The sequence below is a fragment of the Rhinatrema bivittatum genome, chromosome 1, assembly GCF_901001135.1.
Source record: "Rhinatrema bivittatum chromosome 1, aRhiBiv1.1, whole genome shotgun sequence".
Taxonomy (NCBI): Eukaryota; Metazoa; Chordata; class Amphibia; order Gymnophiona; family Rhinatrematidae; genus Rhinatrema; species Rhinatrema bivittatum.
The window spans coordinates 225,107,403-225,133,021 of NC_042615.1; the positions used below are offsets into that span (position 1 = coordinate 225,107,403).

Here is a 25,619-nt window from a genome sequence, read left to right on the forward strand (position 1 = left end):
GAAATTGCACACTTTGAAATTGGTATACTTTAAAAACATCTTTTTACTTCATCACATGGATACTACTTTCCCACCATATGTTTCAATAATTTTTATGGTCATCAATTATTCAATTTGCTCCTACAAAATGTCAAATGATCAAACACACACATACATAACCCCTGAACCTTGCTAAGCTAAAGATTTTGTACTAGTTTGTCTTTAAAATTTCCTTTTCATGTACAATCAAATTCTGTCCTTTCATATACTACCAAACAGATATTTTGTCTGACTGAGCGACATGAGGACCTCATAACACTCTCACTTAGTTTATGTACTTTGAATAGCATCCATTACAGATAACTACCAATTTCACTGACATTTGCTCCCTATTTGCAAGTCAGTTTTAATTTTTTCTCAAATCATTTTTCACCACCATTTCTGTTGTCCTCCAAGGGCATTGACAGCAAGGAATGGCTTCTCATAACATCACTTGTGGCCTTCTGCTTTTGGTATAGGTGTCATAAAACAGAGTTGCTAATTTATAATGAACATGCTGACTATTTACTATAGGAGCTTCATTCTGCTACAAAAAATATACTATAGAAAAATTAAGTAGGGGGGCCCCAAAAGCTCCATTTTTTGTTTTGTTAAAAGCTTAAATAAAATGGTGATTATAACAAAGGCTAAAGGCATTACTATGCAGCATTAAGACCAACTTCTTACCCTGCCTCAGCACATCACTTTTCCAATGCATAAAGTCCAGTAGTTGCAGCTGGGAAGCCCAGAAATGCATTTGGTTGACTTTGGAAAGATACAACTCTTCTCAGGCCTAGGCTGCTGCCACCCTGTGCCCTTCGAGCAGCCAGTCAGGTACTGGGGAGGTTGCAGTACATCTGCACACCTCTCCTAGCTGCCTTGGTGGAGACCAGAGGATACTCCAATCCTACTTGGGCTTCCACTGGCTAGAAAGGAGGTGCACACTACAGCATTTCCTCAGGTCAATAGATTATTCCCTCTATTTCATATGGATCCACTATATCTAAAGATAAAGTCTATTGTCTCCATTCTCTACATCCCCAGCCATTCTGTCTTCTGCCCTGTCCATTGTTTCAAAGTTTTCTTCTTCCCAGTCATCTCCACTTTCCCTGACAGCATGTTACGCTCTTCACTATCACCTCTTCTCAGCTGGGATATCAATCCCAATCCAGGCTCTCCAGGGCAACATTCACCCCATCTGTGCACATCAAACTTTTACCCCTCTAATCTTTTCTTTATCTCTCTCTCTCTCATGTTCCTGTGGAATTTCTAACAAGCTTGTCTACATTCACAACCTCTATCAAACTAGTTATCTTGCCTTGACTTGAGACTTGGCTTTCCCCTAAAGACTCAAATTAACTTTCTGCTCTGTTATGGAGATTCTCATTTCTCCCATACACTTCGCATAGCAGGCCATGATGGTGGTGATGAACTGCTTCTCTCCCCCTCTTGTAAGTTTCAACTCCAATCCATTCCTTTTAGGCCCTATCCATTTGCCTAGTCACCCCACTATATCTCTGCAGCTGTAATTTATCGATCCCCCTGCTAAGTCCCCTCCTTTTTCATCAACTGACTCCTGGCTTCCTTTCCTTGAACTATCTTCCCTTTCTTGTATTATTGGGGACTTTAACCTCCATGATGATGACCCCTGACTCTTATGCCTCAAAACTTCTTGCCTTAACCTCATCTGACTTCCACCTCTGCTCTACTGCCCCTACTCAATCAGCATGGCCACTACCTTCACTTAGATCTCTCATGACTTTTCCATCTCAGTTCTTCCTCTCTGACATCATCTGACAGCTTTCACATGACATCACCCTCTCCCCCACAGCCTTGTCCAGTCATCCCACACCTTCAGGAATTTCCAAGCCATTGACACTTGTATCCTCTCCACTACATTGTCTGGGGAAGTTGATGAGGCAGTTCTCGCTTACAGTTTCCTCTACTTTAAATACTGGTCCCTCCCCTTACTTAGTCTGTAAAGAACACCAAATCTCAGAAGGACTCTGTTCTGGACCCCCTTCTCTTTTCTCTCTAATTCCCTTGGTGCTCCTTCCATGTTTTTCAGTATTAACTCTCTATATCAGAAATTTCACCAGGAAGCCAGACTCAAGTCTCAGCCTGCTTGTCATACATTGCTGCCTGGATGTTCCACTGCCACCTGCCTTGGCCAACTCCATACTTTCCACCTTTCTGACCATATGCCTGAAAGCTTCCTGAGTTGGTGCATCATGCTCTCTCTCTGGCCTTGTTCAAATCCGGTCTAAAAACTTATCTTAACTGCCCGCCGCCCCCCCCCCAAAAAAAACCCAAAACAATTGATTCATCTTAATCTCTTATTGATTTTAGCCATTTTCTTAACACATAAAATTCCCAAAGTCTTTTACTCTCCATGTTTGTTTTCATTAGATTGTAAGCTTTACAGAGAAGGAATTGACTTACATGTTTATGTACATTGCTACATACGAGTATATTGAGTAGTGCTATAGAATTTATTTCTTATAATCTGCACCTCAGATACTAGATCTAGTCAGCGTGAGATCTATAGAATTGATAAATAGTGGTAGTAGCAGCAGCAGTATTGGATTTTGTTCTGAAGCAGTATGTTAATGCTCCATGTGAATTATTTTATTTATTTAAATGTTATGGCTGTGCATTAACTCACTGACACTTTCAATATTATGGTTGCTCATGAAATTACCACACTTTGTGATGTTTCAAGACTATTTAAAAGTGGCACTTTGTGTGTAGGAGGGAGAAAGGAAGGTAATATATTAAAACATTACATAGAAGGTTTTTCTCATCAAATAAACAACTTTTCTGACTCCTTGCTCATGACCTGCAACTTAACATCCCCACCTCCAATACCACCTTTGTTCTAATGGAAAGCTTGCAAAGCAAGCTGTGCAAGGCACCTGGGATTCCACAACTCATGCCAGGGGAATGAACTTTTAAATTATTTTCTCCTCCGAAAAAGTTATAATCATGTAATACTGTACACTTAGGACTTAGTTATCTGTGTGGGATTTTTGGCGTAGAGTATAGTAGACTGTGTTATCCCATGTTTTTCCACTTGCTTCCCCTCAATTAAAGCACTGGGAAGTTCAACAGCCTATGCTGGTAGAAGGCTTAAAGTTATGTCATCCCAGAGTTTGAACTCTTCAGTGCTCTTAGCTTCAAGCAGGAGTTCTCCTTGTGCCTAATCTCATCGGAGAGATCTGACCTCTGCAGTTAAGTACTAAAAAGACTCCTGTAAGACATGGGACTGGCATGACATGCAGCTGCTTTAAAATCAGCAGTATATTTTCTTAAATAAATCACCTGAACTAGGATATGCAAAGGAACAGCTTTATTGCTGCTGCCACTAAAGCAAAGGCCTTGTCTGGTCTATCGCCTAAATTTGTTTTTATTAAAAACAAAACAAAAAAACCCCAAAGGTTACCCATACATTATGCATATTCAGTTTTATTGAACTTTTTAAAGGATGTGTGTACAAACCCCCCCCCCCCCCCAAAAACAGAATATGACCGGCAGAAAAGGACATTTGGTTCTGTTAGTCTGACCATTTGTACCTGTGCCTACTATACTGTCACGGGTGCTGCTCTAGCTGTGGACTTCACCCACCTCTGTCTTTAAGACCCTTTGTGTCTATCCCATGTATGCTTCAATCATGCTACTGTTTTGGCTCCTATAACCTCTCCTGGAAGATAAATACCTTGAAACAATCACCATCCCACATGAAAAATTATTTCTTGCATTCCTTTTGAGCTTCCCTCCCTTTCCTTGACCTTCAGCTTTTTTCTTCTATGGAAAATGCTGCTTTATTGATGCCAGATAGATATTTGAATACTTATATTTCCTTCATCCCTTCTTTTTTCTAGAATGTACACCTTTAGCAGGTCATATACCATTTTGGTGGCCCTCCTTTAGACTGCCTTTCACCTGTTAAATGTCCTTTCGTAGATGTGGTCTCCAAAACGTTAAAATACTGAAGATCACTTGTAGAGGCATCACTTCCCTCTTTCTAGTAGTGATACTTCTTTATGTACCCAAGCATGCAACCAGTAATGTCAAATAACTGATTAATTATGCCCTATATACAGTTTTAAAAACCAAAACATGTTGTAACAAATTTTTTTAAAAATTACATATCACTATATCGAAAACAGGCTTGTAGCGATTTACAAACATTTGTAAATTATCAGCTAGGGCATGCAAAATAAGACTACTCACCATCAACAATCTTGTGATGATCAGGGAGAGAATCAACAAAACAAGAGTTAGACAAGAGCTTTTATATATAACATTTTTAAGCATAGACATTATACATATTTGCTTGATATCCGCTAAAATTTGAAGGAAAAGGTAAGTAATCCAAAAGGGTCATTTGCTCTTTCAATTTATTCTTCACTTGAACTTGTTATAGTCCCAAGAATATCCATTTTAAGTTATAAAACCCAATTTATAGACACATTTGAAAACCATATTTAAAAAAAATAAAATATATATATACTTCAGCCTAGTCTATCCTTACTCAGCTAGATCAAAATGTTCCTCTGTGGGTATGTGATGCTGAAAAAAGGAATATAATTATGTAGCGAGGGAACCAGCAAAAGCCAGGAACTTAGTAAATGCTAACTACTGGTGGTGGATCCCAGTCAAGGAACTCATGATGCTCCTCAATATGCGCAGTAGGGGTTTAGAGAGCAGCAGGACACCTTTAATTTACCATGAAAATTACAGAGAAAGTGGAAATAAACCCATTGAAGTAGGCAAGGAAAACAGAATGCAATGCCAATACAAAATAAGGGGTATAAATGGGGAGGGAGAAAAAAAAGCAAAAGGAAGCCAACTACTAATTCAAAAGCATTCATAGTTGCAATAAAGGCCATCCTAGATTAACTGGACTTTGAACAATAAATTGTAACATAGCTGTGCAATAGTTGTATTGAAAATGGACTCAAAATTTATCACTCTGACAAAATATATAAACAAAATCAGAAATGCATTTTCACATAAGAAAAGACTCCCCAAATTTCAGCATCACCACAGTGTAGATTAGTGATTCATGTATATAGAGAATGTTTCTTTTAAAAATTAACAGTATTCAAAAGCTAACAAATATCAAGACTCGGTCAGACCAAAGGTCCATCAAGCCCAACATCCTGTCCCCAACAGTGGCCAATCCAGGTCACAGATACCCAGCAGAATTGCAAAGAACAGGCCCTATCCTCCTTGCTCTTAATCAGTGGCTTCCCCAAGTCTATATGGCTAATAATGGTTTATCGATTTTCCTCTAGGAACTTGTCTAGACCCTTTTTAAATCCAGTTATGCTAACTGATTTCACCACATCCTCTAGCAAAATCCATAGTTTAATTGTGTGCAGGGTGAAAAAATGCTCTCTCCATTAGCTTCATGGAATATCCTCATACCTATACGAAGGGTAAATGTTATTTGAAGTAGTTAAGAACTGTTACCTGTTTACCCTTATTTTAATAGGCTCTCCCTCCCACTATTCCTAGTTTAGTTATTAAGGCAACTATCCCAAGGCTGGGAGCCATGCTCCAGACCTCCTTCCAGGACCCCGAATCATGGACTCTAAATCTTAACAAGGACCCTTAACAAGGACCAACTCCCCCAGAGGGCTGTGAACACTACCTCTGCTGTATCCTCAAACCTAGCTAACAAAGGGCATGGAAGGTTCGACCAACAAATCAAACTGGGGACCTTGCAAGATAGTGCTATGCACCGACACTGAGCTACCAGGGCAAGCCATTACACAATTTAAAAACAAAATTGTCTTCACAGTTATCACTCTGTGGGAGAACTTTTGTAAGATTTAATCACTAACACCTCATCTCTCATGTGCCTGTGGTGCTCAGAAGGAAAACTTCACCAAAGCAAGCAACACTCAACCAGTGCAAGCATAAAGAGCAGGAATGAAGCAAGGAATCAAAAAGCAAAAACCAGCACAAAAGAAGATGTAAAGCAGAGCTGCTTACCTATTACAGGTGTTTTCCTAGGACAGCAGGATATTAGTCCTCACACATGGGTGAAATCAGATGGAGCCCAGCACAGAAAACTTTTGTAAAAGTTTCTAGAACTCTGTCTGGCACACTGAGCATGCTTTAATCCATGCATCCATGCTGGGTCCCTCTTCAGTCTCGCAACAAAGAATTACAAAAAAATAAAACAGACGAAACCCAAATCTGTGGGGTGGCCGGTAGATTTCGTGAGGACCAACATCCTGCTGTCCTAGAACACCTGTTACAGGTAAGCAACTCTGCTTTCTCCTAGGACAAGTGGTAGTTTTCACACATGGGTGAATCCTAGGTACAGGCTGCCCCTGAAAACAAAAAGGACAGACAACTAACCAAGTGCCAACAGGCACAACACTGGTGCTGTTGGTAACAGAGGAGAAAGCCTGAACCCAAAAAAGTGCCCAAGGCAGGAAGAGCTGGGTTTACAGCTGAAAGATTCCCGAGGACAGACTGGTGAATCTACTGTCACGTAGGCCATCCCTATCCAGACAATAATGAGAGGTGAACATGTGGAGAGAAACTTCACATTGCAGCCTTGCAAATCTCCTCCATAGGAACTGCCCACAAGTGGGCCACCAAAGTCGCCATGGCTATGACAGAATGAGCCTTGACATGACCCCCAAGTTGCAGTCCCGCATGCGTATAACAGAAAGAGATGCAATCTGCTATCCAATTGGACAGTGTCTGCTTACCAACAGCAACTCCCAATCTATTCCTGTCAAAGGAGACAAAGAGTTGAATGGACTGCCTATGATCTTCTGCCTGCTCCAGATAGAAGGCTAAAGCCCTCTTACAATCTAGACTGCGCAAGGCTGCTCGCCTTGGCACAAGTGAGGCTTGAAAAAGAAGGTAGGCAAGACGACTGACTGGCTAAGATGGAACTCGTTACCACTTTGGGCAGGAACTTAGGGTGCATGCAGAGAACCACCTGGTCATGAAAGAACTTTGTGTAAGGAGGGTAAGTCACCAAACGCCTGAAGCTCACTGACTCTGTACACTGAAGTGACTGCCACCAAAAAGATTATCTTTCAGGTCAGCAATTTCAGATCACAGGAGCTCAGTGGCTCAAAAGAAGCCTTCATCAGCTGAGCCAATACCACGTTGATGTCCCGAGACACAGCGGGAGCCTTCAGGGGAGGTTTCAACTGAAGCAGGCCTCTCATAAACTGCCCCACTAAAGGCTACACGGAGATGGGCGAACCATCCATACCCTAGTGGTAAGCTCAGATTGTGATCAAGTGCACCCTTAGAGAGTTTGTTTTGAAACCAGCTTCCGAGATGTGGAAGAGGTAATTGAGCAGTTTGTGACTGGAGCAAGAAAAGGGATCCAGGCCACATTGCTCACACCGCACCGAAAACCTCCTCCGCTTCAGCACATAAGACTTCCTAGAGGAAGGCTTTCTGGAAGCCACCAGGACCAGAGAAACATCTGAGAGGTCAAGGAGCCATGAGAGACAAGGCCCGGATGTTGGGATGCCGCAGCCTGCCTGGTCCTGAGTGATGAGGTCCGGGAAAGGCCCCAGGCTGATTGGTTCCCAGAAGGAGGGATCCTGAAGAAGCGGGAACCAGACCTGCCTAGGCCAATGCAGGGCTATGAGGATCATGGTCCCCTGGTCCTGGTGAAGTTTCAAGAGAGTCTTCAACACTAGAGGGATCGAAGGATACGCGTACAGAAGGCCCTGGCCCCAGTTGCAAGAAAAGGTGTGTGAGGCCAGGGTGCCAATCTGCTCAGTACAGGGAGCAGAACTGAGCCACCTCGCTGTTGCAAGGGGACACGAACAGATCCATGTCTGGGGTTCCCCTGAGACAAAAGATCCGATCCGCCACAATCTGGTTCAGGGACCACTTGTGAGGCTTGAAAGCTCAACTCAACCAGTCCACTATCACGCTGTCCGTTCCAGCCAGGTACATGGCTTGAAGCACCAACCCCTGGGACGAGGCCCAGGACCAAATCTGGACCGCTTCTTGACACAGAAGGAACTATCTCGTAGCCCCCTGCTCGTTGACATACCACATAGCAATCAGGTTGTCGGTCTGGATTAGGATCACCTTGTCGCCCTGCTGTTTTCTGAAAGCCCAGAGAGCATACCTGATCGCCTGGGGCTCCAGGAAGTTGATTTGGCATTGTGCTTCTTGGGCAGACCACAGGCTTTGGGTGTGGAGTCCTTCCACATGGGTTCCCCACCCTAGAATGGAGGCATCAGGGGTGAGGTCAACCTGAACAAGGGGAGATTGAAACAATACCCCTCGCTTCAGATTGTGGAGGTTCCCCCACCAGGACAAAGAGTCCCGAAGAGATGGCATAACCCGGATGCAAACCTGGAGGCTCTGGGGGGCCCGACGCCACTGGGACCTCAGGGGCCACTGGGCCCTGCGCATGCGCAAGTGCGCAAAGGGAGTAACATGAACGGCAGCAGCCATGTGCCTTAACAGCCTTAATATTTGCCTCACGGAGACCCACTGGCTCCGCTGCACCACTCCCGCAAAGGATGCCAAGATAAGTGCCCTGCTGTGGGCTAGAAAGGTCTTCGCTTGACTCGTGTTTAGTAGGGTCCCGATGAAGTCCAGCTGAGTTGACAGGCACAGATGAAACTTCGTGAAGTTGATAATGAACCCCAATGACTTCAGCACCCGGATGATTAAGCGCAGGGAACGTGTCTCCCCCAACTGGGTAGTGCTTTTGACCAGCCACTCGTCCAGGTAGGGGAAAATCTGTACTCCCAACCTGTGCAGGTGTGCCCCCCATCACGGCCAGACACATGGTAAAGACCCATGATGGGGAGGCCACACCAAACTGTAACACCCTGAACTAAAAGTGGCATTCACCACCACAAACTGGAGAAACTTCCTGTGACCTCGGAAGATCTTGATGTGGGCATAGGCATCTTAAATCGAGGGAGCATAGTTGGTCCCCTTTTTGTAAGCGAGGAATCAGAGTGCCCAGAGACACCATCTTGAACCTTTTCTTTTTTTTTTTTTTTTTAAATCTGTTCAAGGTCCTCCGATCCAGGATGGGACGGAGACCCCCTGTTTTGTTTTGAATCAGAAAATACCGGGAGTAGAAACCCATCTCCATTGTCCTGGAGGAACAGGTTTGACTGCCCTGGTCGTTATTATGGCAGAGAGCTACGTCAAGAGGATCTCTTGACATGCTGTTGACCCCTAAAAGGGGTTTGGAGGATAATCCAGTGGAACACTCAGATTCAGCCTGTATCTCCGCTATACAATGGATAGAACCCACTGGTCCAGGGTGACCCTGGTCCATCGATCTATAAAGAATCGTAGCCAACCTCCAACTGGGGGGGTCCTACTACACAGGGATGGGCAGCTGGCTTTCTCTCCCTTCCCTCCAGTCAAAACCCCAGTTGGGATTGGTTGGGGTGCTGGTTGTGGCTTGGGGGCTTGCCACTCCCTAGAACAGCCCCGAGAGCTCACCCTCTGCTAGCGGGAATGAGATGCAGGCGGGTAATACTTCAACTGACGACAGAAGGAGTGCATCGGCCCTTGCCGTGCCAACCTCAGCAGGTCAGATATACTGGCGAAAAGTGCTGGAGGGTTTCACGGTGGGCTTGCAACTGAGCTACCGCATCCCTCACTTTATTGCCAAATAGATTTGCGTCAGTACATGGCAAGTTGGTGAATCTCTCCTGCACTATCAGCCGGCGGTCCGAGGCCCAAAGTCAAGCCATCCTGCAAGCGCCAATCCCGGCAGCCACAACTCTTGCCAACATCTCAAATGCATCATAGATGAAGCGTACCTCATGCTTCCCGCTCTCAAGGCCTTGATGCACAACCACCAATAAAGCCTCCTGCTACTGCTGGGGCAGTCTGTCAGCCACCTCCTGAACCTGCTTCCAAAGGTTATGGGAGTACTGAGTCATAAAGCTGGTAGGAGGTGATTTCGGCTATCAGAATGGCACCCTGAAAGACCTTCCTACTCAGCGCATTCAGCACCCTATGTTCCCTCCCCAGGGGAGCAGAGGCATGGGTCCAGGAGCACTTGGCCTTTTTAAGCATGAACTCAACCACCGACTGGTGGGGGAGCTGACGTTTCTTGAAGTCAGTGGCACGCTGAACCAGGTACAACCCATCTGCCTTCCTATTTACAAGCAGCACTGTGAGGGGGTGTTCCCAAATTCTCAAGAGCAGCTCCTTGAACATTTAACGGACTGGAACAACAACAATTTCCTTTGAAGCATCCACAAATTGGTGCACCTCCAGCATCTTGTGTCTAGCATCCGCCTCCATCACTAACTGTTAAGGAATGGCTTCCACCATGACCAGCACAAACCCTGCAAAGGTTAAGTCTTCGGGCGGGGGATCTCTGTCATTCCTTCGGGGAAGATGGGTCCGAGGAAAGGCCCTCAAAATCCTCCGAGGAGGAATCAGAGGTGTAATCTCCCCAGGGGTCATAAGGGGCATCATCCTCACTGAAATCAGCCAGGGACAAAGGCCTGGGAATGCCCTGAGGCCTAAGCGCTGCGGGCACAAACGATTCCGACGGACCTGCAGGCAGACTCGGTAGGGACGGCCAGGGAACAGGAAGACGCAGCAGTGCTGCCAGCCTCGAAGGGCCTTCCTCATCTGAGGAGAAGGAGGAAGGCATCAGGCTGAGGAAGCAATGGTGTCCCACAGGGCATCAATGTCCCCTGGGGCACCGGAGCCAGCTGAGTGGGGAGGACACAGAGAACATAGAGGCGCTTTAACAGCAGCTCCAGCAGGAAAGCAGCGGCCACCGGTGCAGGCACTGGTTCAATGCCCTGCAAGGCTCGATCCACCGCCAACTGCAACCACGCTCCAGCTCCTCCTCGAAGGTTGCTGACATCAAGGCCGGCTGAACGGGAGGAGGAGTGACATGGGAGGAGGAGTGGCATGATCTTCCTCTGAGCCTCAAGGAATATCGGTACCCGGCACCAGAATTGGTGGGGACCGCCTTGAAGTCCTAGCATCAATGGAGGGTATACTCTCCTTGCCTCGGAGCATTGCAGGAAGAGCTGGTGCCAGCCTGAACCCAGCTCCATGCGCCAACGACGACCGATGTCTATTCTTTCTTGATTTCCTACAATGCTCGGCCTGGTCTTTTCTCAGTGCTGAGGTGGAAGGTGAGGATCCCGACGCCCTTGACCTAAAGACTGAAAAAGTTCGATCCCCAGCCCCCTGCTCCTCCAGTGTTGCCGGTGGAAGGTCTGATGGTGAGGGATCAATACCTATCGGTTCCCCACGATCCTTCAGGTTCAAAGACATGGGCACTGACGTCGAAGGCTCGGACCTCTTAGAGTCGAAAAGCTTCTCCATCTTATCAAGACAGGACCTCTGGCCCTTGAGGGTCATCTGATCACAAAACTGTCACCCCCCGAACATTGTGGGATGCCCCCAGGCAGAGGATGCACACAATGTGTGGATCCATGATGGACATAGTCCAAGGGCACTGGGGACACCAATGAAAACCCAATGCCATAATGAAAAACAAGGCGGCAAACGGTCAATGGATTGTGGCTCCCGAAGGGAAAATGACTGCGCAAAGACTCACCACATCGCAGGACTGACTAAGGGCAGGAAGAACCAAGAGGGCGCAGGAACAAGGCAATAACTTAGCTGAAAACTGAAGTTTTCCAGAGAAGAAGAGCAAGAGCTCCAAGACCGCGAGACAATAGCTCTGCAGAAAAAAAAAAAAAAGACTGAAGAGGGACCCCGCATGGATTAGGGCATGCTAAGCATGCTCAGTACGCCAGTCAAAGTTCTAGAAACTGACAGAAGTTTTCCATGCCGGGCTCCATCTGATGTCACCCCATGTGTGAGGACTGCCATCCTGCTTGTACTAGGAGAATATAAGCGGCACTTTACGTAGCTGGTTTTCTGTCAAGTGATTTGAAAAAAGTGCTACACATAAAAATGTAAGTGTTACCAGAGCTTGAAATGGGACAGTAACCTCTGGTACTCTAATTGACCAAAGAGCTCTGGCTTCAGAGCCACTACTATACTCTGTTCTCAGGTCACAGCAGGCACAACTGGTAGTATGTTTGCACTGGGACCATGAGCAAATGCTCCCACTCCCCTGCTGCTGTTTGCCCCTGCCTCCAAAACGTATACACATCTTTCTAAACAAAAAATGTAAGGGAAGAGTCAAGGAAACCATGAGCATTCTGCCTTGGACTTATATAGGAAAAGGAGGATTATCAAATGCTATAAGTGAGCATGCTTAATATATTCATACTCTAATGACCTATGTGCCTGCTTAATGGAGGTGAATGAATAGTGAAAAAGCAATAACTGAATAAAAATTGTAAGATAGTAGTATAGGAAAATAGAGAATACAAGGAAAGAATGAAAGATGGAAGGAGAAAGAATGATTAGAGAATTTTAGGGCCGATGCAATTCAGTATGCTTAGCCGAGCGCACTGTTTAACCCTCAGTTGGATGCGGGTTGTATAGGCGCAACCTAATCCCTTTATGCAAATGCATGTTGATGAGGCTATTAGTTACTCACCCAAAATGCAAAAAAAAAAAAGTGCATCCAAAACGCACAGATTTGCGCTCAGAAATTAATGTCTGCCTAGAGCAGGCATTAATTTCTGAGCACTCCCAAAAGTTACGCAGAAAATACTGCTTTTCTGTACATCCTCCTACTTAACATCATTGCAATATTAAGCAAGAGGAACAAACGTTTAAAAAAAAAAAAAGTTTTATAAAAGTGCCAGAGGTCAGGTTCGGGAAACTGATGCTCAGTTAACAAGTGTCTGTTTCCTGAACCCATGACTGAGCGCAGATTAGGAAAAGGGATGCCGATAAATTCAGCATCTGTTTTCTTAATCAGTGGACGGCTGCTGACAGCCGACTGCTCTCGGGCACCTGCTGTCAAGGAGGTGCTTGGGTCACACAATCAACCCTAGCGCTTCCTTGACGATGCAACCCTTAATTTAAATATTGCATGGCATCCCTGGAGAGATGCCTGGGGGTGCGCTAGGAAAGCGGGCGCTGAATACTCAGCGCCCGCTTTCAGCGTTTTTTTCTTCTTTTTTTTCCAATTTTTAAATGTCTACTTTAAATGAGTGTGCTACTTGGTAACATGACACATTCAAAAATGCATTCTCCATGCTCAACTAGCCAAAGGGTTTTCTACAGTTGCATAAACTGGGCACACAGCCTGAATAATGTGAGATCATTAAAACACTGTGTAAGGACAATTAAACACAAGTAATTATTTTTTCTCTAGAGAAATACTAAAATGAATCAGATGCACTGCTTATACAGCCAATAATTTAAAAAACGCAAACATTTAATTGTACTACGGTAATCTAAAATACAGCAATTAAACTTGTTTATGTTTACAGAAAGACAAGGAATTCAAAAGGGTGGTGCAAAACAGCTAACGCTCGCCATTGGCTGTAAATCACAGCTCCAGAATGGCAGCTCTGCAAGTTATCTTCCTGTTTTCCTCCAGTGCTGACACAGGAAACTGAAGAGCTTTTCTTAATGTCAAGAGCAACACATCTGGGAATGACTGCCAGCAAAGCCCAACTAAATGTTGAGCAGTTTTGTATGAACCATCGGAAAACATTTGTATTCAGAATTATTGTGCAACCCTGTCTTACAAAACAGAAGCAGAATGCACACTGATTAGGGTTAATTTTACTCCTTGGGGGGTGGGGAATTCTGCAGACAAAAACTTTAAATTCTACAAAATTCTGCATACTTTATTTTGGTCAAAATAACAATATACATGACAATCTATAAGCAATTAATTTCAAATTTAATACAGAAAAAAGTTATTACTTAAAGATGCAGAATTATTTTGAGAAGAATTTCCCTAGAAGTTCACTGTATGTGTGTCCCCTTCCACCCTCTCTCCCTATTCCCCTGGCCAGTCTCCTTTCACTTTGCCCTCTCAGGCCCCAACTCCTCCATCTGCCACTGTGTCTCCCACTCCCCATCTAGGTTCAATCCCTTCCACTTTTTTTTTCCACTCCCAGAGTTTGACCCCTCTCTCAGTACTGCCCCTCACACAGGTTCCCCTCTGTTCCTCTCTCACACGCAGGCTCCCTTCTCTCTAGTGCACACCCCCTCCCCCTTCATACAGGCTCCTTTCTCTCTCTCACGTACACACATCCCCTCATACAGGCTCCCTCTCTCTCACACACACACCCCCTCCTATAGATTCCTCCTCTCTCTCGCACACACCCACCCAACTCATACAGGCTCCCTCTCTCTTGCACACACCCCCACACAGGCTCCCTCTCTCTTGCACCCCCCCCCCAAAGGCTCCCTCTCTCTTGCACCCCCCCCCCCAAAGGCTCCCTCTCTCTTGCACCCCCCCCCCCCACAGGCTCCCTCTCTCACACACACACCCACAGGCTCCCTCTCTCTTGCACACACACCCCCAAAGGCTCCCTCTCTTTTGCGCACGTACCCTCACAGGGGCTACCTATGTCTCTCACACATCTGCACACTGGCTCCCTTCTCTCACTCATCCCTACACATAGGCTCCCTCTCTCACATACATCCCTTCACATAGGCTCCCTCTCTCCCAAACAAGCACCCTCACAAACACACAATACCTTCCCCCCCCCCCACCTGTAAATTTAAAGTACTCTAATTCCAACTCCCTTAGTATCCTAAACTTAATTAGGAACTCAATAAAACTAAGATGAAAGCAGCAGTCCAGCAGCAAGAGGGGCTTTACAGTCTTTTGTATTGAGTGTCACATGTATGATTTTTTTACCCGCCGGTGAGAGACTGTATTTATGCACTTAGTGCAAAGAGCTCCTGGCTGTCAGGGAACAAGTCTGATCTCTGGAGGCTAGAGTAGCAGACTTGGAGGAGCTGAGACAGACAGAGAGATACATTGATGAGACCTTCAGGGGCATAGTAGCCAAGTCTCAAATCCAGTCTGGCAGCCCCAGTGCTGCCTTGGATCAGAAAGGTCTCCCAGTAGGAGAACATCACTCTGGTGTAGCAGGAAGTGATCCTATAGCAAGAACCTGCTCTCCAGGAGATGTATTGTCCTCTAGCACAGAGGACAAGTCTCCCAGGGCTACTGCCCAGGAGGGAAGGGTTAGGCCGGCCATCACAGTTGGTGATTCAATTATTAGAAATGTAGATAGCAGGGTGACTGGTGGACTTGAGGACCGTCTGGTAACTTGCCTGCCTGGTGCGAAGGTGGCAGACCTCATGTGTCACCTAGATAGGGATTATAGACTGTACTGGGGAGGAGCCGGCTGTCATGGTACATGTGGGCACCAACAACATAGGAAAATGTGGGAGAGGGGTTCTGGAAGCCAAATTTAGGATTTTAGGTAGAAAGCTGAAATCCAGAACCTCCAGGGCTGCATTCTTTGAAATGCTTCCTATTCCATGTGCAGGTCCTCAGAGGCAGGCAGAGCTCCAGAGTTTCAATGCATGGATGAAACGATGGGGCAGGGAAGAGGGATTCAGTTTTGTAAGGAACTGGGAGACTATTCCAAAAGGATGGGCTCCAACTTAACCAGAGTGGAACAAAGCTGCTGGCACTAATTTTCAAAAAGCAGATAGAGCAGCTTTTAAACGAGAACAAGGGGGAAAGCAGAAAGTCACTCAGCAGTGCATGGTTCGGAGAAATGTATCCTTGAAAGATACAAATTAAACAGGAGAGTTAGGGCGTCCCAACAGAGATGTTCCAATAAAAGCCAACGTAGTCCATGTGCCTATATGTAAAAAATCACCGAAGCTAAAGATTTCCAAATTATCCCTAACAACTGAAAAGCAGGTTGTTAATACTAACAAAAAACACACTTTAAAATGTCTGTATGCCAATGCCAGAAGTCTAAGAAGTAAGATGGGAGAGTTAGAGTGCATAGCAGTAAATGATGAGATTGACATAACTGGCATCACAGAGACTTGGAGGAAGGAGGATAACAAATGGGAAAGTGCTATATCAGGGTACAAATTATATCGCAATGATAGGAAGGATCAACTTGGGGGGGTGTGGCACTTTATGTCCGGGAGGCTATAGAGTCCAACAGGATAAAGATCATACAAGAGACTAAATGCTCAGTAGAATCTATATGGGTAGAAATCCCATGTGTGTTGGGTAAGAGTATAGTGATGAGTATACTACCATTCACCTGGACAAAATGGTCAGACAGATGATGAAATGCTAAGAGAAATCAAGGAAACTAACCAATTTGGCAGTGCAATAATAATGGGAGATTTCAATTACCCCAATATTGACTGGGTAAATGTAATAGCAGGACTTGCTAGAGACAAAGTTCCTAGATGTAATAAATGACTGCTTTATGGAGCAATTGGTTCAGGAACCAACAAGAGAGTGAGCTATTTTAGATTTAATTCTCAATGGAATGCAGGATTTGGTAAGAAAGGTAACTGTGGTGGGGCCACTTGGCAATAGTGATCAAAACATGATCAACTTTAAACTAATAACTGGAAGGGGGACAATAAGTAAATCTACAGCTCTAACACTAAACTTTCAAAAGGGAAACTTTGATAAAATGAGGAAAATAGTTAGGAAAAAACTGAAAGGTGCAGCTGCAAAGGTTAAAAGTGTTCAACAGGCATGAACATTGTTTAAAAATACAATCCTAGACGCACAGTCCAGATGTATTCCACGCATTAAGAAAGGTGGAAGGAAGGCAAAACGATTATCGGCATGGTTAAAAGGTGAGGTGAAAGAGGTTATTTTAGGCAAAAAAACATCCTTCAAAAATTGGAAGGACCCATCTGAAGAAAATAGGATACAACATAAGCATTGTCAAGTTAAGTGTAAAACATTGATAAGACAGGCGAAGAGAGAATTTGAAATGAAGTTGGCCATAGAGGCAAAAACTCATAAAAACTTTTTAAAAATATATCTGAAGCAAGAAACCTGTGAGGGAGTCAGTTGGACCGTTAGATGACCGAGGGGTTAAAGGGGCTCTTAGGGAAGATAAAGCCATTGCTGAATGACTAAATGAATTCTTTGCTTCTGTGTTTACTAATGAGGATGTTGGGGAGATACCAATTCCGAAAATGGTTTTCAGGGGTGATGAGTCATACGAACTGAACCAAATCACTGTGAACCTGGAAGATGTAGTAGGCCAGATTGACAAACTAAAGAGTAGCAAATCACCTGGACCGGATGGTATGCATCCCAGGGTACTGAAGGAACTAAAAAATGAATTTCTGATCTATTAGTTAAAATTTGTAACCTGTCATTAAAATCATCCATTGTACCTGAAGTCTGGAGGGTGGCCAGTGTAACCCCAATATTTAAAAAGGGCTCCAGGGGCAATCCAGGAAACTATAGACCAGTGAGCCTGACTTCAGTGCCAGGAAAAATAGTGGAAACTATTCTAAAGATCAAAATCGTAAAGCATATAGAAAGACATGGTTTGTTTGTTTTTTTTAATTTTTTATTTATTTAATTTTTTAATTAATAACAAACGATAAACTTGCTATTGGCAAATGCTGAACATACTATACAGTATGCAATACTTCCATTTCTATTAATTACTTAAAGAAACATTGTATATATTACATCCAGCTTCAAGCTAAGGAAAATATAGAAAAGATTATTTTAAGAGCGATTTTTACATTTCTAGAAATATTGGGGCGGATTTTAAAAGCCCTTCTCGCGTAAATCCGCCCGGATTTACGCGAACAGGGCCTTGCGCGCCTATTTTCCATAGGCCTGCCGGCGCGCGCAGAGCCCCGGGCCTCGCGTAAGTCCCGGGGTTTTTTGTCGGGGGCGTGTTGGGGGCGGGGCCGATCGACGCACTGTTTTGGGGGCGGGACGCGGCGTTTCGGGGGCGGGACGCGGCGTGGTTTCGGCCCGGGGGCGTGGCCGCGCACTCCGGAACCGCCCCAGGGTCGCGTCTCGGCCCTCTGGCGTGCGGGGATTTACTTCTCCCTCCGGGAGGCGTAAATCCCCGGACAAAGGTAGGGGGGGGGTTTAGATAGGGCCGGGGGGTGGGTTAGATAGAGGAAGGGAGGGGAAGGTGAGGGGAAGGCGAAAGCGAGTTCCCTCCGAGGCCGCTCCGATTTCGGAGCGGCCTTGGAGGGAACAGAGGCAGGCTGCGTGGCTTGGCGCGCGCTGGCTGCCCAAAATCGGCAGCCTTGCGCGCGCCGATCCTGGATTTTAGCGGCTACGCGCGTATCTACTAAAATCCAGCGTACTTTTGTTTGCGACTGGTGCGCCAACAAAAGTACGCGAACGCGCATTTTTTGAAAATCTACCCCATTCTCATTTAGGTATACATGCAAAACAACCCCCTATTTATCTATTGCCGGAGTTACAATATTCTCAAGAAGATTCTCAAGGTGGACAGGAACCAAAAACAAATAAGCCTTCCCTTCAAACTTTAACTGAACAGTTACAGGGATACTTTAATAAGAAGTAACCACCCTTTTCTACCACTCGCTTCCTCAAAGCCAGAAATTTCCTCCGACATATTTGGGTACATCTGATTAAGTCAGGATATACCCAAATTTGTTGCCCATTAAATAAATTCGATTTGTTACGGAAGAAAAATCTTAAAACATTTTCTTTGTCAGTAATGAAAGCAAATTTCACTAACAATGTACTTCGCCTTTTTACCTCAATTTCTTCTTGAGATTTTTGAAGGAAATCTGAAATATTAATTACACTTTCATCAGAAATCTTTTGTTGTTTACTACCCAGATCATCACTCTGTATTGGATCTTGTTCCTTCTTTTTTCCTAAATAAAAGGCTTTTTCAATTACCGGCATAGCCTGTTCAGGAACCTTTAATATCTATGTAATATATGCTTTAAATAAATCAACAGGGTTTATCTGATTAACAACTGGGAAATTAACTACTCTTAAGTTCAAAGCCCGCATATTATCTAAATTTTCAAATTTTTTATGAAACTGATCTTCAACCTTAATTTGATTACATTGAACTTTTTCAATCTTTGTAATACGATCTTCAATCTTACAGATTTCCTTTTGCTGACTTTCTATCTTTTCTGAATTACCTTTCAGAGTATTATTAGCTTCCATTACTGCCACTGTCAAATTCGTAATTGAAGTATCCAACTTTGCTATATAATTCCACAATGTCTCAAGGGTAATATTTGGAGGCTTCATAATTACAGATGTTATATAACTTTAGGTTTAACAGCTTTATCAGTATCCCTTTGTTTAATCTTATTCAACTTTTCTGCTTTAGGTGTACTTTCATCTTTGGGGATCAAAGATGAACTACCAGAGTCTTCTAATCCAGATATTTCCGGGGGTATTTCCTTATTAAACTCATTGGATGTAGTTTCTTTTATTAGCCTCTGGGCCGAACCACCCGAGATCTCCTGGGAAACACCTGGTTCATCTACTGGAGGATCCCCAGTTATCCCAGGTGGAGGTGGTGTTGCCGGCGCCCCTGGACTTAAAGAGATCTCCTCAACCAGGTGGGGTGCAGCCCGCTCCGCATGCACTTTCACAGCGGTTTCCTCAACAGGGGTAGAAAGACATGGTTTAATGGAACAGTCAACATGGATTTACCCAAAGGAAGTCTTGCCTAACAAATCTGCTTCATTTTTTTGAAGGGGTTAATAAACATGTGGATAAAGGTGAACCAGTAGTGTATTTAGATTTTCAGAAGGCGTTTGACAAAGTCCCTCATGAGAGGCTTCTAAGAAAACTAAAAAGTCATGGGATAAGAGGCGATGTTCTTTCGTGGATTACAAACTGGTTAAAAGACAGGAAACAAAGAGTAGGATTAAATGGTCAATTTTCTCAGTGGAAAAGGGTAAACAGTGGAGTGCCTCAGGGATCTGTACTTGGACCGGCACTTTTCAATATACATATAAATAATCTGCAAAGGAATAAGACAAGTGTGGTTATCAAATTTATAGATGATACAAAATTATTCAGAGTAGTTAAATCACAAAGGGATTGTGATATATTACAGGAGGACCTTGCAAGACTGGAAGATTGGGCATCCAAATGGCAGATGAAATTGAATGTGGACAAGTGCAAGGTGTTGCATATAGGGAAAAATAACCCTTGCTGTAGTTACACGATGTTAGGTTCCATATTAGGAGCTACCACCCAGGAAAAAGAAGATCTAGGCATTATAGTGGATAATACTTTGAAATCGTTGGCTCATTGTGTTGCAGCAGTCAAAAAAGCAAACAATGTTAGGAATTATTAGGAAGGGAATGGTTAATAAAACAGAAAATGTCATAATGCCTCTGAATTGCTCCATGGTGAGACTGCACCTTGAATACTGTGTACAATTCTGGTTGCCGCATCTCAAAAAAGATATATTTGCGATGGAGAAGGTACAGAGAAGGGCAACCAAAATAATAAAGGGGTTGGAACAGCTCCCCTATGAGGAAAGGCTGAAGAGGTTAGGGCTGTTCAGCTTGGAGAAGAGACGGCTGAGGGGGGGGGGGGGATATGATAGAGGTCTAAGATCATGAGAAGTCTTGAACGAGTAGATGTGAATCAGATATTTACACTTTCGGATAATAGAAGGACTAGGGGGCATTCCATGAAGTTAGCAAATAGCACATTTAAGACTAATCGGAGAAAATTATTTCACTCAACGCACAATTAAGCTCTGGAATTTACTGCCAGAGGATGTTGTTAGTGCAGTTAGTGTAGCTGGGTTCAAAAAAGGTTTGGATAAGTTCTTGGAGAAGTCCATTAACTGCTGTTAATCAAGTTGACTTAGGGAATAGCCACTGCTATTAATTGCATCAGTAGCATGGGATCTTCTTGGTGTTTGGGTACTTGCCAGGTTCTTGTAGCCTGGTTTGGCCTCTGTTGGAAACAGAATACTGGGCTTGATGGACCCTTGGTCTGACCCAGCATGGCAATTTCTTATGTACAGATACTGGTAGTAGAAACAGAGGACAGAGGGCCATCACTTTAAAGGAGAAAACAAAATGGCTGTCAGAAGATCCCAAAAGAGCAAATAATGCTTTCTGGTAGAGGAATTCATTATTAGATGAATAGATTTTGGGGTAGGATAAAGCAAGCCAAAATGGTTAAGGGCCTATTGAGATCCACAATTAAAAGGACTACAAAGCATATTCCTAGGTTTGCTGGAACAAAAGAAAAGGAAAGCTTGATATCAATGTCCACTTGCTGAAAAAAAATGTAGCCGATAGTCACGGTAGAACAAGGACAGTGCTCCTAGCCTCCTGAGATTGTGTACAGGAGAAACTGCATAATTAGATTGTTGTAGCATATTTGACAATCTGCCACAGAATCAATATTCCTGAAGCTTTCCAACCTCCTAATTCAGTCTTTTGGAAAAAAGCTACAATGTGCCTTCCTTCCTTCTCAGCTCCTCCCCTCATAAACAGCCTGCAAGAAACATGAGGGGGCTGGGGTGTTTTGAAGCAGAGAGTGTACAGATCAAAGAGATGGCACTCTGCTCCCCCCACCTCTTTTTCCTGACTTGAAGGGAACAGGAGGGAGAGGCAAAGCTGGAGTAGACAGAGAAAGTAGTTAGTATGTTTTATCCTTCAAAGATCAAACCAAAGATTATTTTGATATAATTCATGAATTAAGTGATGTTCCTTGCATAAAGATGAAATTCTTCTAAAGGTTCTTGTGCCTGCATATGTGGCCAATCATACACCAGTTACAGTGATAAAGACCCAGATGTCTGCAACTGCTGGTGTTTCACAGCAGGCAGAGAAGGCATTAATTTCAATTCATAAAAGCCTTGATGACTGCACTACTGATGAAAGTTTCACACTTGCTCTAATTCAGCCCTTTTTTGTGTGCACTACCATGTGTCCAATATATGTGCACATTTCTTTCTGTGAAATTAACAGTATGAAAAACTTCCAGTAAGCACATTGGATATTTGCACTATTTTAATTCAAAACAAAAAGTGACATTCCACACTTAATTTTTCAAGTTAAGACATGTTAGAAACTTATGCTTTAATTTGATAAAAAAAAATCAATTTGTATAGTTTTAAAACTGTTTAAAAAGATGCAAATGGTTTTCAATAAAAATTGACTTTTTGCTTAGATGTGAATATTTATGTAAAATTATTCAAGTCTGCCGCATAACTACTTCAGAATTATGAAAATCTGCCACAGAATTTTCTAATGCTTGTATAATTTTGAAAAATCTGCCACAAGAAACCAAGATTCGTATACAAGGGAAGTTGCAGGAAATATGGCAGAGTCTTGCATCATTGATCAGATCAGTGGCCTTCTGAAGTATAAAACTGTATACGACGAAAGTGGGAAAAACAGCCACATCAAGACTCTCAGTGTGTGGCTCAAGAACTAGGCTTCTTGGGGGAATTAGGATTTTAGCAGCAGAAAAAATATTTAGTGGCAGAGATCATCACCTGTGAAGAAGGGGACTGCAGTTCTGTGTGAACAGTTCAGATCTTACTATTGACAAGTGTTTATAGATTAGTTTTATTTATCCAAACCTTTTTTAAACCCAGCTACACTAACTGCTGTAACCAATTCCTCTGGCAATGAATTTCAGAGCTTAACTATGCATAGAGAGAAATAAAATTTACTTCAATTTGTTTTAAATGAGCTCTTGCTAACTTCTAATGCTCCCTAGTCCTTTTACTATCAGAGAGTAAATAACTGATTTACATTAACTTGTTCGAGTCCTTTCTTGATTTTGTAGACCTCTATCATACCCCCCCTCAGTCGTCTCTTCTCCAAACTGAACAGCTCTAACTTTCTTAGCCTTACCACATAGGGCAGCCATTCCATGACACTTATTTTGGTCGCCCTTCTCTGCACTTTCTCCAGTGCAACTATATCCTTTTTGAGATATGGCGACCTTTTTGAGGTATTGCTCCATGGCGGTCTCATCATGGAGCAATACAGAAGCATTATGACATCCATTGTTTTATTTGAATTCACTTCTTAATTCCCAACATTGTTTGCTTTTTTGTTCTCTACAGCACACCAAGCCGACCATTTCAATGTATTATCCACTATGACATCTAGATCTCTTTCCTGGGTGGTAACTCCTAAGATAGAACCTAACATTGTGTAACTACAGCAAGGGTTATTTTTCCCTATATGCATCACTTTGCATGTCCACGTTAAATTTCGTCTGCCATTTGGTCCTCCTGCAATTCATCACAATCCGCTTGAGATTTAACTACTCTGCATAATTATGTGTCATCCGCAAATTTGATCACCTCACTCATCGTACCTCTTTCCAGATCATTTATAAATATAATAAAAAAAGCACCAGTCCAAGTATATATCCCTGAGGCACTCCACTGTTTACCCTTTTCCACTGTGAAAACAGACCATTTAATCCTACTCTGTTTCCTGTCTTTTAACCAGCTTGCAATCCACTAAAGGACATCGCCACCTAACCCATGACTTTTTAGTTTCCTTAGAAGCCTCTCATGTGGGACTTTGTCAAACGCCTTCTGAAAATCTAAATACACAATATCTACCAGTTCATCTTTGTCCACATATTTATTCACCCCTTCAAAAAAAATGTAGAGTTATGAGGCAAGATTTCCCTTGGGTAAATCCATGCTAGCTATGACCCGTTAAACCATATCTTATAAAAATAAAAATCACAAAACATTTAGATAAGTTTCCACGATTTTTCCCGGCACTGAAGTCAGGCTCACTGGTCTATCGTTTCCCAGATCACCCCAGAGCCCTTTTTAAATAGGGTTACATTGACCATCTTCCAATCTTCAGGTACAACAGATGATTTTAATGATAGGTTACAAATTAACTAAAATAGATCTGAAATTTCATTTTTTAGTTCTTTCAGAACCCTGGGGAGTAAGCCGTGAGTCCAGGTGATTTACTACTCTTCAGTTTGTCAATTTGGCCTACCACATATTCCAGGTACACCATGATTTGGTTCAATTCATCTGAGTCATCACCGGTATCATCCTGGTCCAACTTCATTCGAGCTTTGTCAGACCACATTGTGCTATAGCACTTGATCATGGAAAAAGGCGGAGGAGCATTCAGAGCACCTGGACCTACCTTAGTAGGAACTGCCATTTCAGCAGACTGGCCCTGTATAAATGTCTGCAATCCCTGGAAGAATTCCACCCAGGAAAAGGAGGCTGAGACCATTGCAGGCCCCATAGACCCAAACCTGACGTCCTGTGAGCTAGTATCCCCTGAGGATTTGACCCGCAGACCAATCAGGGGAGGGGCCACCCCTGCAGTGTCTCCCTGGGTCCAACTCCCCTTAGATCGAAGAGATGGACCTTGTCAGCAAAACTGGAAGGAGGCAAATCTCCAAGCATCCAGGCAGCACTGACACTAGCTTAAAGAAAGCTCCAGCAGAACGGCCCTGATGTGGCAGGCAGAACAGATAGGTGCTTAGGTTTCTTCACAGTGGGCGCTATGCTGTAAGTGCACAGGCCGATGAAGGCTTGCGCCTAGCTTTCTCTGTGCGTAGAAGTGACCTAAAATGGATGCCCAGAACAGACACCTCAACTGGGCGTACAAGATGTGCGTCCAGAAGGAAGAATGCCCAAAATGCATGCACAGACGAGAATGGGTGCTCACAGTCGCGCAAGCGCACGCTGGTAGTCTGCAGCAAAAAAAGTGCACAAGAGTACCCCAATGCCTACTGTGTGCCAAAATGAGAAAAGCCTGGGAGCAGAGACTAGCCAAACAGCTGCTCAACCTGCTGTGCCAGCACTCTCTCCTCCCCTCACAGAACTCCCCCCAAAGTTGTGAGCAGGACAGCTGAATGCCGTGAAACAGACCCTTCTCCTGGTGTCTTCCTGTCACTGGCTTTTTTTTTTAAACTTAAAAACTTTAACATGAGCTCAGCCCACCCTGGGGGATGGAGAGGGTTAAAGTCTTCACTGCTGATCCTCTCTCGTCCTGCAACTGCTAACTGGAATTTAGGTCCATGCCAGTCAAGGTTACCGGACTGAAGGAACGCTACTGAGGGAGGGAGTGAACAGTATCACCTCAGGATACACAGACATATCTTTTCCAACTTTTCTCTCTCTCTTTTTTTTTTTTTTTTTTTAATATAGGTAAGATTTAGCTGGATGACAACTTACCTGGCTAAAAGTTATCTGCTGCAAGAGTTGGGTAATTCAAAACCTTGGATTTGTCCAGCTAACTTGTGCTGAATATCAACTTCATTGTGTTTATGTATGTGTAAATGTATGATAGCTTAATAAGTCCAGCAATACCTAAGAAACACCTCAAATTGTCTAATGAAAAATAGATGAGGAGCACATAAATGATAATTCATATCAGGCATGTGTCTTATTTACTCCTGGGGGGATTCTGCACATAAAAATGTAAAATTCTGCATAGTTTATATTGGTCAAAATAACACAATATTCATGACTAAGTAATTAATTTAAAATGTAATACAGAAAAAAGTTATTACTTAAAGATGTTTCCTAGAAGCTCACTAAAGAGTGTCCCTTCCACTCTCTCTCCCTACTCCCCTTGGCCACTTTGTCCTCTCAGGCCCCAACTCCTCCACCTGCCAGTATCTCTCCTCTCCACCTCCAGGTTCAACCCCTTCCATTCTAACACCACTCTCAGAGTTTGACACATCTCTCAGTACTGCCACTCACACATGCTCCATCTGTCCTCTCTCTCTCACA

General features: G+C 43.8%; 1 protein-coding gene across 4 annotated transcripts in view; it reads right to left on the reverse strand.

The window, feature by feature from the left end:
* The window catches only part of RNF4 (ring finger protein 4), a 148,530-nt gene that overhangs the window by 31,506 nt on the left and 91,405 nt on the right, over positions 1 to 25,619 (reverse strand). For all 4 annotated transcript variants that reach the window (XM_029592218.1, XM_029592191.1, XM_029592200.1 and 1 more), the window contains one exon: positions 4,252 to 4,261. In XM_029592218.1, coding sequence (XP_029448078.1) covers positions 4,252 to 4,261 — 10 coding nt within the window. The remainder of the gene's footprint in view (positions 1 to 4,251; positions 4,262 to 25,619) is intronic.